The sequence below is a fragment of the Marmota flaviventris genome, chromosome 20 (genome assembly GCF_047511675.1).
Source record: "Marmota flaviventris isolate mMarFla1 chromosome 20, mMarFla1.hap1, whole genome shotgun sequence".
NCBI classification, from domain to species: domain Eukaryota; kingdom Metazoa; phylum Chordata; class Mammalia; order Rodentia; family Sciuridae; genus Marmota; species Marmota flaviventris.
The window spans coordinates 13,930,141-13,946,201 of record NC_092517.1 but is presented as its reverse complement, the minus strand read 5'-3'; the positions used below and the strand labels follow the sequence as shown (position 1 = coordinate 13,946,201).

The 16,061-nt window shown below is 34.6% G+C and overlaps 1 protein-coding gene across 4 annotated transcripts in view; it reads left to right on the top strand.

The window, feature by feature from the left end:
- The window catches only part of Rad18 (RAD18 E3 ubiquitin protein ligase), a 94,238-nt gene that overhangs the window by 13,650 nt on the left and 64,527 nt on the right, over positions 1 to 16,061 (top strand). For 3 of the 4 annotated variants that reach the window (XM_027931893.2, XM_071605909.1, XM_071605910.1), the window contains 2 exons: positions 9,353 to 9,690; positions 11,857 to 11,956. In XM_027931893.2, coding sequence (XP_027787694.2) covers positions 9,353 to 9,690; positions 11,857 to 11,956 — 438 coding nt within the window. Of the gene's footprint in view, positions 1 to 1,564; positions 1,633 to 9,352; positions 9,691 to 11,856; positions 11,957 to 16,061 lie in introns of those variants that run through there. The other variant, XM_071605911.1, reaches the window with a different exon arrangement.

Here is a 16,061-nt window from a genome sequence, read left to right as displayed (position 1 = left end):
TATGAGTTAATTTTGTGACTAATCTCTAACCACTTTTGCTTTTAATGTGTTCCTTCTCTGGCACTCTTCCGTTAGGGAATGCAGGGTTGCATGTTTTGGAGTAGAAGAAGTAAAAGAAGGCACATCTAATATGTAGTAATAAGATGTTCTCCCTTAATAGCAGTATTTCCCTTATGAAGATCAATTAAGAGTTGAAATGAGGATTTGAGGACTTCCATACTTTTGGCACTAGAAAGATACTCCTGGTTCATCTTACAATTTACCTGTGCCAACCCTAGAATTAGCAGTTCATTTCTCCAAGGAGCCCTGGTTCCTCTTTATTGAAGAATGGTATTTAGAAACTAGGATCAGGTACTGGGTGTGCTTGTTACTGCTTTTAGGCCCTTGATAGACCTAGATAATATATGTATACATGCATATGAGTGTACTAACCCATGTACATACACATGTCTGTAGTTGGTCCTGGCTGTTATGTATTAATCCATTAATTCTTAATCTGATTTACTCAGCATGTGTAACATGTTGTGTCATGTGAAGTACATAATTGCTTGTATTTTACAAAGCTCAGAAACATAGCTTAACTTCCTGTCAAATGCATGAATGTGTAAAAGCAGGTTTGGTCGCTCAAAGGGATATAAAAAGACATGTTTTACCAAATGATATTGTGAATTCAGTTTTAATCATGTAAGTCAAGCAGTAATTTTTATTAAGAGCATACTGTATTTAGATAGCAGTCAGGTGCCCATGTATTTAAGTATATGACTTCCTAGCTTGTTGGGGTATTCTTGGAGGTAACTTACATTGCTTGCAAAAACAAACATTTCTTCTAATGGAATTGCACATTTGTTAATAGGTTTGCACTCGCAAAATGATCAAGCTTAGTACTCTGACTCAACTAATATGACATTCTAGAAATTGAGAATGATGTATTTGCCTAGATTAAGAAGCTCTACAATTCTCTGATTCTCCTAATTGAAGTTATTGTTTTTCTTAATGTAAAGCTCTTCACGAGTTCGTTTTTAGATGAACTGAGATTCTCTGATTCTCATGATTGAAGTTATTGTTTTTCTAATTGCAAAGTCCTTTACCAGTTAGTTATAAGAGGATGGAGCCAGGTCTCTAAAAAGGAATCTGTGGGCTGTTTGAGTTTCTCCAAGGTGATAAAATTGTCAAAGCTGCTTCTCTTTTCTCAGCTGGTACTGAAAGCACAACAACCTGCCTGCTAGGAAAAGGGGAAGCCTTGCCAACAACAGCCTGTTTGTTGAGAAGTACTCAATACTTAGGCTCACAGACCTTTTGGTAACTTGAAGGAAAGTCTCAAATGGTTTTGCTTTACTCTTCCCCTCTTCCTTCCAAAGGAATAGGCTAATTATTCATTAAAGCAGATGTGATGGGGTGGGAGGACTCTTTCTTGATTTGGGATGTATTTTTATCATTTGTTTCTCTTTGTTTACCCTCATGGAATTGCCATTTTTTACTAGCATCACCCTCGCAGTGAGCGTTTTGGGACACTTGTCATGTGCAGAGTGCTGAGGGACTTCTGCAAAAATAGTTCAAGCTCACCAATATCATTATTTGTTTGAATTCTGGTTTAAGATTGATGAAGGAAGAAGTTTAATCTTAGACTAAAATGTAAGATATTTATATTGTTCGTTGATTTTATTTCTTGTCTTCTCCATCTGTCATTGCCATTTTATTTGCCATTCTGATTTTTTAAAATTTAATATTCTAAATTGAATAATAAGAAGATAAAGGAAATAATTCAGAGGTTTTCAGATACAAAGCTGACATTCAGCTCCTACATTTTCTTGTAACCTTGGCACTTTATTTTCAAAGAACATGTGTGTCACCCCTCCCCCACCTCGACTCACTTTTTTAAAAAATAAAGTTTTTAAGAGCTTACTGATTTTTGTGCAAGTGGAACTTCATTCTAGCCCTATGTAGGACAGTATTATTTATTTGTTTTTGCATAGTAGACTATCATTCTATTATTATTTTTTATAAATTGCTTTGGTTTATCCACCAGTGAGTTTTTCCCAAGTATTCCATGTTTTAAGAATTTCAACATTTAAGATAACCATCATAGTGGATAATTTCCTTCACATCTACAAAGAGGATGTAGAATGTAATTTCATCTTTATATTTGGTTGTGGTGTAGTTTAAAGCATACTGGCTTTGGATTTAGGCAGAATTGGGCTCCAGTCTTGCCTTTATTCTTTTTTCTTTCTAATATGATGGTGATATTTAACCTTTTTAGCCCCTGTTTCCTCATGTGAAAAATGGGAATAACCCTATTGATGTTGCCCTTGTATATGTTGATGCCCTAAGGTGCTAATCAGAATTTGTGCTTCGGTGGATGACTGCCTGTTTAACCAAATGACTCCAAAGCATAGCAGGGACTTTAAAATAATTTTTGCTTAATAAACGTCTCAGGGATTCAGATAAAATTCAGGCAAAACAGCCGTGGAGGACAACCTCCCTGGCCAGCGGGAGGGTCACATTCATACTCCTTGTTGTCCTCCATGAGGCCTTCTAGACCCAACCATCAGCTGTCTTGCTCAGGACTGCATCCCTTCTCTGGGATGCAATGATTTGGGACATTGATTTAGCAATGTGAACAGACAGCCTTCTTGAAACATCAGGATTATCTGGAAAAATAGTTCCTTATACCACATCCCAGTTGTCATTCCAGGCAGGAAGTTCTCAGGGTCATCTCCAGATTAATGCCAGCTTGAAAGTCCAAAATTTTTTTTACCTAGGTTTTAATGAAACAAGTGTTTCCACAATACAGAACATTTTCACTTTTTTAAAATTGTGACCATGGTTTCAGATATCTCAGTCCATAGATGGTTGACTTCATTGCCTTGGGCCCAAGGTGAGTCCATCATAGAGGAAAGGCATGGTGGAGGAAAGCTGTTCAGCTCATGACAGGATTCAGAAGCAGAGAAAGAGCTTTTTTGTACCACTTAATCTATTGATTTGTTAGTAAATTCAGGTGGCTTCATCCTCACAAAATTTCTGAAATCTGAATGCTTTTCAGCTCCCTACCATTATCATCCATAATCTGGTCCAAGCCAGTGTCAGCCTACATGACTATGATAACTTCTTAATGGCCTCATAAAGTCCTTCCTGAAGACAGCGAGTTATCCCTTTAAAACAAGAAGTTAGATCATGCTTAAAATCATCCAGAGGTGGCTCCCTGTGTTTGACAGCTATATTATAACAACAAAATACCATAAAGAGAAAACATTTATTTTGGTTTGCAGTTTTGGAGGTTCCAGTCCAAGATTGGGAGGCCCCCATTGATTTAGGCCTCTAGTGAGAGCAATATATCATATTGGAGAATGCATGTTGGAACAAGTGCTCATGTCTTGAACTAGGAAACAGAGGACAGGAGACTTATGGGGATAAATCTAGTTAAAGATATAAATCTGGAAGCCATGAATATACAAATGGCATTTAAAACCAGGAGACATTTTGTAATTCATATACTATAAGATGAGCTGGGTGAAAATATTAAAATCCCTTTGAGGGTATATCTTTAATGACCTCTGATTAGGCTAAACCTCTTAAATTTTCACAGCACCTTGAGAACCAAGCTTTGAATAAATGGATCTTAGGGGAACATTTAACATCCAAACTTAGCATTTTCCAACTCATTTGGAGCAAAAGCCTAAGTAAGACCTCTGGTTCCTATGTAGTCTTGCTTTCTCTTTTGCCCTTGTTTATTTGCTTCCAGGCTTTCTTGCGTTTTCTCAAACATTTTAATTATACTCTGACCCTAAGCCTTGTGCTTTCTGTTGCTCCTAGATGAACCGATGTTTCCCCAGAGGGCCAAGTGGTTTAAATCTCCCACTTTCTTTTTTGTTTCTTCAGGGTCATCTCAATGGGATATTCTGTGGCTTAGTGGTAGAGCACTTTCCTAGCATGTGCAAGGCCCTTAGGTTCAATTCCTAACACCACAAAAAAAGGGAAAAAAAAATTAAGCTGTTTTTCTCATACTACACTTCATTTAAAAAAAAGTATACAAGAATGCATGCACGCGCGCGCGCACACACACACACACACACATCTCAGGTTTTGTTTTGCCAGCCCAATCATTAAATTTTGATAACTGCATACACTTATGTAGTCATCATGCAGCCACAGGTATACCCCTACCCAAAAGACCCTTATCATAATAAGCTTCTTGAGGGACACCTCCCCACCATAATTAAACTTCTTGTCAGCAAGATTTTACAAAGAGTGACAACAATATTTCTGCAGAGAGCTCAATGTGGTTTGAAGCTTCCTCTTTCTTGTCAATGCCAAGTTTGAGACCAAAGGTATGATAGACTCTGTCTTGAGAGCTTGTTGTATAAAAATTGTTTCTATTTTCTTGATAAAAACTTGTGAAACCTCTGTCTGACCTAAAATATGGGACAAAGAGTACCTGCCATGTAACCACCCGCTGTTATGTAACCCTTCCCAATGCGTATAAATTTCAAAGAATTTCTAGACTCAGGGTTCCGAGATTTTTAGGTATTAGCCCCTTTGGACTGCTGTCGCTTAAATAAACCTGCTTCCTGAAAATTCCTTGGGCGTCCAGCCTCATCTATCTTACATCAGTCACAGTCAGGATTTAGAACATTTTTAAATGTTTCCTCAGAAATTTCCTTTATTCTGTTATTCTGTTGTTAGTTAATCCATACCTCTGTGGGCAATGACCATGCAATTTTCTTTTTTATTTATTTATTTTATTTTTAAATTTTTTTTTACCATGCAATTTTCTATTATCGGATTATTTTTAAACTCCAGTAACTAAAATCATGGTATTCTTTTCTTTCACTTCATACACTGCTCATGTTATTCATCCCTGAGGTTGTGTGGGTTGGTGTTCACACTGTTTATTGCTGAATAGTTCCTTTGTGTATACTCTTTGCCCATCCACCTATCCATGGTTTTGAGTTGTTTCTAGCTTATGATTGTTGTGAAGAAAGCTGCATGAATATTTGTTTGTATTCTTTGCATATTTTCCAATGAGGTTGTACTACATCCAGCAGTAGCGTATGGGAGTTTCAGTCATTCTACATCGTGGTTAATGTCTGGTGTCATCAGGTCTATTAAGCATTCTATAGAGTATGAAGTGTAGTAGCTCATTGTGATTTTACTTAGTATTTCCTGATGACTAATGTACCTTTTCATAAGCTTTTATGTGTTTTGCATGTCTTCATGGTTTTTGTCTAGTTTTAAAATTTATTATTGACTTGTATGAGTTCTTCACATGTTTTTGCCAAATATGTTACATTTTTCCTTCCCTTATCTATGGCTTGCCTTTTAATTTTCTTAAGGGTTTCTTTTGATGAGTCAATGTTTTCATTTTGATGAAGTTAATTTTCTCTCTCATGAATTAGTGCTTTTTAAATCCTGCCTAAGAATCTTTGCCTATTACAAGAACTTTTGATACATTTTCTTCTAGAATTATTGTAGTTTAACTTTTATGTGTAGGTCTGTGAACCTATTCAAGTTAATTTGGGGATCTAATGGAAGTAAGGGTCAGGTTTCATTTTTTCCTCAACAAATATTCAGTTGTATCAGCACCACTTATTAAAAGGCCCACTAGATTGCCAAGTGATTATATTTATGGATATATTTCTTGACATATTATGTTCTGTATTCTTTTTGTCTCTCTGTAAACTAATACTTGCAGTGTCTTTAATACTGTAGTTATACTGTAAGTTCTTAAAATCTGGTAGTTTGGGTTCTCTAACTTCATTCTTTTTCAAGACTGCTGGCATTCTAGGGCCTTTTTATTTCCATATAAATTTTAGAATGAGCATAACATTTCCATTCTTCCAAAATGTCTTATATTTTAAATGGTATTGCAGAATCTATAAATAAAAGTGGGAAAAATGGATATTTTAACATTGTTGAGTCCTCTCAACTATGGACATGGAATATCTCTTCATTTATTTAGGCTTTTCTTTATTATTTCTATAAGTAGCATTTTGTAGTTTTCAGAATACAGGTTTTATGCATTTTTGTTAAGTTTATTCACAGGTGTTTAATATTTTTGATGGTACTTTTTAAAAAATATATTTTTTTAGTTGTAGATGGACATAATACCTTTATTTTATTTTTATGTGGTGCTGGGGATTGAGCCTAGTGCTTCACATGTGCAAAGCTAGCACTCTACCACTGAGCTACAACCGCAACCCTTTTTGATGGTACTTGGAGTGGTATTTTAAGATTTTATTTTCTGTTTGCTAATGTATAGGTATATTAGTGTTTGTCTGTTGACATCATAACTAGAATGTACTTGTTGTAATTGTGAAAATGTACTTGTTGGTTCTAGCTTCTTATAGATTCTCTAAATTTTCTATGTACATAATCATTTCATCTGCAAATGAAAATTTTTTTCTCTTTTTCCAATCTGTGTGCCCTTCATATTCCCCTTCTTGCCCCCACCCGTTTCTTTTTGTCTTGTCATTAAGCTAGGTCCTCTAATACAATTTAAGAAGCTGGTGGTTGTCTTATTTTTAGAGTTAGAGGAGGAGACGTTCAGTATTTCACTTATGATTGGTATTAGCTTTAAGTTTTTTTGACAGTAGTCTTTTATCAGATAAAAATATTTACTTCTGTTTCTGGTTTTCTCGAATGTGTTTATTATAAATTGATGTTATTTATTTATTTTTAAATTCTGGGGATCAAACCAGGGCCTCATACACAGTCTACCATTGAGCTACATCGTCAGCCCTGGGCATTACATTTAAAAAATTTTTTTAAAAAAAATTCTGGGCATTAAATTTTATCAAATGCTTTTTCTATATTTATAGAGATGATTATATAGCTTTATACTTTATTTTGCTCATGTAAATTACATTTATTGATTTTTTTTGTATTCTTGGAATAAATCCCACTTGGTTATGATACATTATATACATATTTTGAAAATTTATCAGTAGATTTTATTTGTGAATATTTCATTTAAACTATTGTATCTGTGCTCAATGAAAGATTCTTGAACTATAATTTTTTCTTCCTAAAATGTGCATATCTGATTTTATCAATTTGAGTTGGGAAATATTTCCCCATTTCTATTTTCTGAATGATTTTGTGCAATGTTGATATTATTTTTTCCTTAAATATTTGGTAAAATTCACCAGTGAAAATATGTGGGCCTAGAGTTTTCTTCATAGGAAGGTTTTTAATTATAGCTTTACTTTCTGTAATTGCTAAGAAGGACTCTTCTTTTTCTTTTTCTTCCATTGTCAAGTGGGGTTTTCTTCTTCTTTTTTGTTTTTTTGGTATTGGGGATTAAACCCAGGTGTGCTTAATCACTAAGCCATATCCCCAGCCCTTTTTATTTTTCATTTTGAGACAGTCTTGCTAAATTGCTTAGGGCCTCACTAAGTTGCTGAGGCTACCCTTAACCTTAGATCTATTGCCTCAGTCTTTCAAGTCGCTAGGATTATAGGCAAATTGCTGGGGTTACAGGTGTGCACCACCACACCTGGCTTCCTTTGTCACTTTTAATGAATAATGTTTTTCAAGGAATTTATCCATTTTATATAAAATTTCTAATTTATTATTATAAAATATTTATGATCTTACCTAGTGATCTTAATTTCTGTAGTATTTGTAATGATGTGTTCTTTTAATTCTTTGTTTTGGTAATTTGTATTTTCATTCTTTTTTTGGTATTTAATTTTGGTAGAGATTTAATGATTTTGTTAATTTTTTTTAAAAAAAATCAACTTTTGGCCTTGCTCATTTTCTCTTGAATGTCTCTTTTCTATTTTACTTGTCTCTGTTATTAAATCCTTCCTTGTTAGCATTTAATTGCTGTTCATTTCCTAAGCTTTTAAATTAGAAGCTCATAATATTGATTTTAATCTATTAAAAATTTCCTTCTAGAGACTGTTTTGGCAAACTCCCATGAAATCATTCAACTCACTATTTTCTAGTTTCCACTATGATTTGATCAGTTGGGTAAATACTATTTGTTTTTCTGTCTTTTTCACTCTTTGTGTTTCAGTTTAGATATTTTCTGTTGACCTGCTTTACTACTACCATCTTTTGCTATCTCTTATTATATCCATCCAATTTAGATAAACTATTTTGTAATGATAGAGTGTTCATTTTTTTTTTTAAATTGATATAAAGTTTTCTTTCATAATGTAGTTTTTCATCCATTTATCTGTGTTTCCTCTGTAACATATTTATCATAGTTCTTTGGAATGCTGCTTTTTGGATCACTTCTGATCTACTGCTATTGAATATTTTATCTCTTTGCTAATGGCTATTTTTTCTTGCTTCTTTGCATGTCTAGTAATTTTTAAATGTGTGTCGAACATTGTTGACAAAATATAGAAGTTGCAAATTATCTTCCTTTGAAATATATTGAATTTTGTTAGGACAGTTAAATTGCCAGCTCTTCACCTTTGTTCTATCAAGATCTGGTAGTGTTCTCTTAGATTGTTCTGTTTAATTTTGTTTACATGTATCCAGTGTGGTCCATTTTCCTAATGTGTGATCTTTGTGGAATTTCACTGGAATGGTCTTCATGAACGCCTCTCTGCTTTGATTGGGCACAAACACTGATGACATTGTAGCCTTGACCTTTGAAATCTCAATTTACTAGTGTCTGTTTCCTACCAGGTAGTCTGTGGTTTTGTTTGATTTTTCAACCTAGAGATGGTCACAACTGGATGAGAATTTCTGAGCAAATTTCTGGGTTTCCTTCTCATGACTTAAACATGCCAAGCACCCTAGCCTCTGTCCTACCTACCCTGTTTGGATTTGAATTTAGTACCCTATTCCCAGAAAATGCTTCCAAGGTACAATCTTGGGGGAACACTGACTGGATCACTTCATGTGTCTCTTCTCTCTCAGAGATCTCAGTTTTATATTGATTACACTCCAGTGCCTATAACAAATTTGTCCAGATTTTAAAGTTATTTACCATTGGAGAATAAAACTTGCATAAGCTTTTCTCCATGACCAGAACCCGACGAAATCTTGCCATTTCCTTTTGTAGACATATCAACTACATTTAAAAAAAAATTTTTTTAGTTGTAGATGTACACATTACCTTATTTTATTTAATTTATGTGATGCTGAGGATCAACCCCAGTGCCTAACACGTTCCAGGCAAGCAGTCTACTACCGAACCACAACTCCTGCCCTTTTAAGTTAGATTTTTTTTACTTCAAGTTTTATTCCAGAAGAAACATTTTGGTTTGATTATGGTTATGGTGTAAGCTTCATATTTCAGAAAAATAAGTGTTAATTGGGAAAACAGCGCATGTCAGTCCATTTATTATACATAAATTGATATCTTAATTATCTGTTGTGTTTTTTATGTTTCCAGGAATCATTTGTTGCAGTTTGCTTTAGAATCACCACCCATATCTCCTGCTTCTTCCTCTTCTAAGAAACTTGCTGTCAAAGTACATACTCCTGGAGGTTACCGACATTCTTTAAAGCAGGGGAGCAGATTAATGGACAATTTCTTGGTTAGAGAAACTAATGGTTCTACATCAGAGTTGTCAATGAAAGAAAATGACATTAAATTCAGCCCTCAGAAAGAGGCAAGCACTTCTCTGGAGACTAAAGCAGCATGTTTTATGGGAAAGACAGCCCTTGGCTTCTCAGATACTAATGGTCATGAGATACCCTCTACGTCCACTTTGAAGCAAGTTTCTAAAGGTGGGAAATTATTTTTATGTGTATTTTCTTATTTAGTGGAAATATTCTCATTCATATGACAGAAGAATAAATAGACAGCAGTTTTTAGGGGGAAGGATTGGGAAGATATAAACCAGATTTTACTTTATCATAATCTCAGAGATTGATGTAGTGGGTACTTTTATGTATATTTGTTTTTTCTTTCTCATGGAGTAGAAATTCAGCCTGATTTCTTAAAAACAACAATAACAACTAACAATTACAAAAAAGAAAGAAACAATTTAATTAGTTCATACTTCAGCCTCACAGTAACTTTGTTTCTCATTTTTAAATCCCCCACCCCCATTTAACATACAAGTTTCAATTTAATCTCTAAGAGCTGTTTTTGTCTTCTTATACCATTGTTTGAATACCTGCCTCCATGATGTTTTGCCTGTCATTTAAAGCCTTTGATGATTTGGTTTCTACTGTAGCCATTCCACCTTATTTTTTATCTTTCTCTCTCTCGTAGAAACCCATTTCAAGCCAAGCTGATCTCCTCATTCTTCCTCCAATATAGCCAGGGATTGGCAAACTGCATTTCCAAGACCAAATCTACCTTGTCACCTATTTCTGTAAATAAAGGTTTACCGGAACACAGCCATGTCCATTTGTTTACAGATTGACTGCTTTCATGCTGTAGTGAAGGAGTTGCATACTGGTGACAAAGGCCATACTGACTTGGAAAGCCTTAATTCTTTACTACCTAGCCTTTGCTAAGAATGTTTGGAGACCCCTGTTCTACACCTTTTTAAACTGTCCAGATTCTAAACTACTCATTGATTAGGGTTAGACAACATCCATATCTCACAGCCCTGAAAACACTTGTTTTCCAGCCATTTTGTTTACTGTTTGCTTATCTGTTTGATGAATATATTGCTTTGTTTAACCTTTTGTTTTCTATGTTTTTTCTTACCAGTGAAATTTGGAGCACCTTTTAGGCAGAAATAGACTTAGACAGCTTCAGTAAACCTATGCCACCCACAGTGCAAGGCTGTTAGTGTTTTTTAAAGTTAGATAAATTAGAATTAATTTATTAGTTAATTGATTTATTTCTTAAGGGAATATAAATTTCACTTAAATTTCCTAGTATGTTTTATCCTCAGTCTTTTTTACCAGTTGTTCTTACTGTATTTTTTTTAAGCTTGATTGCTAATTTAGTTTTTGCTTCACAGAACCTTTTTTCCAAATGAAATCTTATAATGAACCATAACATAAAATTGGCCATGATCTATTAAAAGTAAGGACAGAGGACCTAGAAATTGTGATGCTCTGTCACAACATTACCTTCCCTGCTTTAGTCCACTGTATCCATAATGGCTTCTAAGTCTTGAGATTCCTCCACAGATCCTTTCAACTCCATGAAGAAACTTGAGAATGATTGTATTTAATAATTTTAACATTACATACGGAATTATAAATGAGAAGTAAATTAGCAAATTTGTAAGCACTGTCAAAATTGTATAGTATTTGATCTTATCCAGTAAATGCATTAATCCAACTGTACTTACCTGCTCACTTGCCCCAGGCCAGTTATGTCTCCCTGTAGTTGATGTTGATTGCTTCTGTGCTAACCAGGGATGCTCCTAAGGATTGGGAAAAACAGAAGATTTGTTTTATAGTTTGGTCATACTTTGGTAGAAAAGATTTAATGAAAGCTTTTCCTTTTTTGGTACTGGGTATTGAAACTGGAGTACCTTACCACTAAACTATATCCCCAGTTTTTTTTCCTTTTTATTTCTTATTTTGAGAGAGGATCTTGTGAAGTTGCTAAGACTGGCCTGAACTTGTGATCCTTCTGCCTCAACCTCCCCAGTTGCTTGTATGATAGGTGTATGCAACTGCGCCTAACAACCAGAGCATTTTCTAATAAACCAATTTCCAGCCTATGTTCAGTCTTTAAGCCTGGGATTCTGATTTGTGACTTCCCACAATGTAGTTCTTACCCATTAACCAGTCTGTCCTGCTGATGTTGCCCTCTTGGGTCATTCCTTTTCTCTTTTGCTTTTGTAAGTTCATGTTAAATTGGGATTATGTTTTGTTTTTTTGTTTTTTTTTTTAATCTTAATTGCTGAAAGAACCAGCACATATATATTTTTACCCCTTCTACAGATAGTAAATTCTGTGTTTCTCTTTTTAAAAATACAGTGGATTGTCCTGTTTGCGGGGTTAGCATTCTAGAAAACCACATCAATAAACACTTAGACAGCTGTTTATCACGTGAAGAGAAGAAGGAAAGCCTCAGAAGGTAAGAAAGTTGAGCATAACCCAAGCTACTTTAGTTATGTGCTTTTTGTGGTTCATAAACCTGAAGAAACGGTTCATATTCATTTCATCCCAATGACCAGTTGTATTCTCCCTCCCATTATTCTTTAATTCTGTTGATCAGAATCTCCATCCTTCTCCTTTTGTTCCTCCCTGAGTTCCTACTTTGCCAAATATAGTTATTTTGAATATGTAGCTACTGAATTTTTTACTTGAGAAATTAGTAACTTAAAATTCATTTCTTTTTAATCTCTTTTCTTCTTAGACTTTTAGAACTCCATAAAATCCTATGATTAAAACAAGTAAGGCTAAACTTTGAACACTGAACACATGAAGTCTTTCTTTTTTTTTTTTTTTTTTTGTCCTTAGGATGCTCAAAAGTTGTAGAAATTTACATCAAGCCTTTTTAAAAATTTATTTTTGGACCAGGCATTTATGTACACATGTAAAAATGGTGAAAAAGAGTATGTGTGAAACATGATGTCCTCCCCTCCAATCTGCCCAGTTGACAAACTAGTAAGTTGTCAGCTCAGTATTTGTCCCCAACTACTATGCTATTCTGCCTCCTTTATACATCAAAGTAATAGTAATTTCTTAAACTCGTCCACTACTTTCACACATATAAGTTATTTAGGAATGAAATTTTAATTGAAATTAAATTGCAGGATATTAAGAAACCAGTGGCTGATGAAGATAATGAGGAAGCAGAAGCTGCAAATTAGATGAGTCTGATGATGAAGGGAACAAGAGCAATGAGATGGTAGTTGAGAGAAAGAATGAACAGCAAGATCAAGGAATGATTCTTTTAAAAATAGAGGTTATTTAAATCTTTAGTCTCTTTGCTTCCACTGTCTCCAGGGAGAGAACAGATGATAAATGGAACAAAGTGGTGAGTACTAAAGATCAAGAGTCTAGTAATGAAGTTATCCTGGGCCTTGTGAAACGTCTCTTTGGAAACTTTTAGGAAGAAAGGCAGAGAAAATAGGTGTAATTTTGTGAGCTTTGGAAAGACGGAGAAGGATACAATGATTGGTAAGAAGTAGGGATGAATAGAATGATGGGCCCTTAAGTTTGATCTGTTTTGAAGGACTTGGAAGAGTATTTTCCAAATACCACATTAATGAGGCAGGGCCATCTTACTGCTTTTTATAATTAAAAGTAAAAAATGTGTCACTTAATTTTCACATTTGGAGTGAATGCAGGTTCTGGGGGAAAGTTATATATTATAACTTTATATTATAAATATAAAGTTATATTTCTCTAAGTTATAACACAAAGTGTTATAACTTAACACTGGGTATCATAAAGTTCAGTGGTGTTTTGTTAATTTACAGTGGGGGGGCAAACATAAGACAATCTGTGTGCACAGATTGTTAGTGAGGTTGCTTAGTTAGTGAGGATTTATGAGACTGGACAGTCCCATGGATTGTTTCCTATAAGCCATGAGAGTCTAATGACCTTTTTTAGAAGTGTTTCTTCCTTAAGAATGATTATAGAAGCTGAGGATTTTCTCCTTAAAGAGTGAGGAATCACTCTGAGGGTCTCCTTCCATTTCCATGCAATCTTGAATCAAAGTGTGAAATATGATATATCAAGAACTATGTAATGTTTTGAACAGCCAACAATAAAAAATTAAAAAAAAAAGGGGTGAGGAATCAACATTGATAATTCTGTTTGAATTCCTCTTTTTCTAGATGCATTTATCATATTCATTTATGTCTGCCTCTGTCAATTTATGGAAAGATGGGCTTATCCATGTGTAATTAGTGGTTCCAGATCCTGCTCCACAGAATCCTGGAGTCCTGCCAGTTGGTCCATAGTACAACTTAGAAGCACTGTGTATTGCATTACCCTCTTAGTGTACTGAGGCTGCTGAAAGTCCTACCTTATAGATAACTTCTGGGTTTTATCCTCATAACTCACATTTTACAGAATTGGTCAGACACACTTATGGGAGCATTTAGCTGAATCTGTCTTTACTTCCTGTCCTGGGGTTTTGTCACATAGAGGAGTCTCTGCTTATTTTTCAGTTTCATCCTCTGCACCCAGATCATCTCCCAGATATGAATGACAACCCTTAACTCATTCTATATAAAATCATCTCCTAGTTGATTCAAAGACTATACCTTTTCATATCCTCAGATTCTGAGCCCTTTAAGTGTATTACTCAGTTTTATCAAGTCATAGAAGAAGGATTAATGTCATTTTCATGTTTGAGGAAACATTTATCATGTTTTATATTTTAAAATTCTAGACAGAAATAGTTGATCTCTGGTGGTGCTTTTCATTGTAAATTCCAGTGAATAGTACGATTTATTATTATAATTTTTTTTGTTATAAATTAGACATTTATCTTTGATAAAATAAGTGTTTTAGATAGGAATCAATGTGAATTATTCCTTCCTGATGCTTGTTATAAATGCCTGTAAAATGATTCATCTGTTGCTACCTACTGTGATATAGTTAAGTAGTTATCTCTGGCTTTTAGATTTTATTAATAGAGCCTAAAAGAAATGGTTTAGTCAGGAAATGGCACTATTGGTTCATAAAGACGTCTGTGGTTATTTTTGTATTTTTGACTGTAATATTTCTCTAAGTGTGACCTTTGCACCATGTGTACCAGGTGGATCTGGGGGAACCTTGCTGAAAGTATAGACTTTAAACTTCCACTTCAGACCTGAACCACATGAGTAGTTGTTGCGAAGGGGATTGAGAATCTGCATTTTAACGAAGCCCTCCTTCCAGGGGAATCTGAGGGAGGCACAACTTTTGTGAACTAGTTCTATGCAGATCCTTTGTAAACTCTTGCTTTTTGGATAAACCTGTTCCTATTAATTTTTACCTGAACCTTTTCTGTTCTCATTTTGAAATGACTGCGGTTATAATAACCACTTCAAAAACATACTAAGCACCTAATTACCATCAAGCTGAATGAGGGGCTGTACTCAGGGAGTCATGCTGTAATCAGATAAAATGGATTAAAACTCACTAAGGAGTTCCTGTTTATGAAGATTGTCTCAAGTCAAGATTGATGTTTGTAGGCAAGCTTGAATTCTAGTCTATTTTAAGAAATAATGTTTTCTTTTGGGGCAAAGAGTAGAGAAGGTAATATAACATGGCTTTGTTATACTTAAAATTATTATCAGTGTATTTATTATATAAATAGATTGAAAAATGAGAAGCCAGATGGTAATTTTCCTAATGCATTTTTTATAAGGCCTTATGTGTTTATTAACATAAATACTTGAAGAGGACAGAAGCTTTTTTTTTTTAATCATTGTTTTCCTTTGTGTTCTTTGAAGATTATTGCTCACTGTCCAACTTTCTGAATTTGTTTTTCAGTGGCAGTAATGAGCTGAGTAAAGTTGACAGTTCCCCTTTTATTTATCTAGTCCCTTTCAAAACAATTGTTTAATGTCTGAGGGGCACGTTTGTCTGTTTATCAGAATGTTTTCTAGAGAAGCTATTTGTAATAATAAATCCTTATACCCCAGCCTAACTCTCAATAGTGTTTATATTATAATCATTTGACATAATTGGTTTTTATAGGAACTTTGCATGGAAACCATGGGTAAATTTTAGGAAAAGCATGCTTTAAAGAGAATTGATCAGGGGCTGGGGATGTGGCTCAAGCGGTAGCGCGCTCGCCTGGCATGCGTGCGGCCCGGGTTCGATCCTCAGCACCACATACAAACAAAGATGTTGTGTCCGCCGAAAACTAAAAAATAAATATTAAAAAAAAAAAAGAGAATTGATCAGGCCTACATAAGTGTGATTCTAAGTGAAATTCTCATAACATTGAGTCCATAAACCTTCCATATAAGCTTTCTGAGTCTTCATCTTTAGACCTGACCTCTTTCTGAGACCTAAGTCTTACTTCAGGAGCTGCCTGGATTTCTCTATCTGAACATTGCTGGCACCTCAGGGGCACCATTGTCAAACACCGTCAACTTTTCCACAAACTAAATTCTTCTCTTTCCTCTCATTATTGTAATGTGTCTGCTGTTCTCCCAGTCACCCATGTGTTGAGTCAGAAGATAAATTATTGTTTTACATGAAAGCATTTGATAATATTCACAGTAATCCTC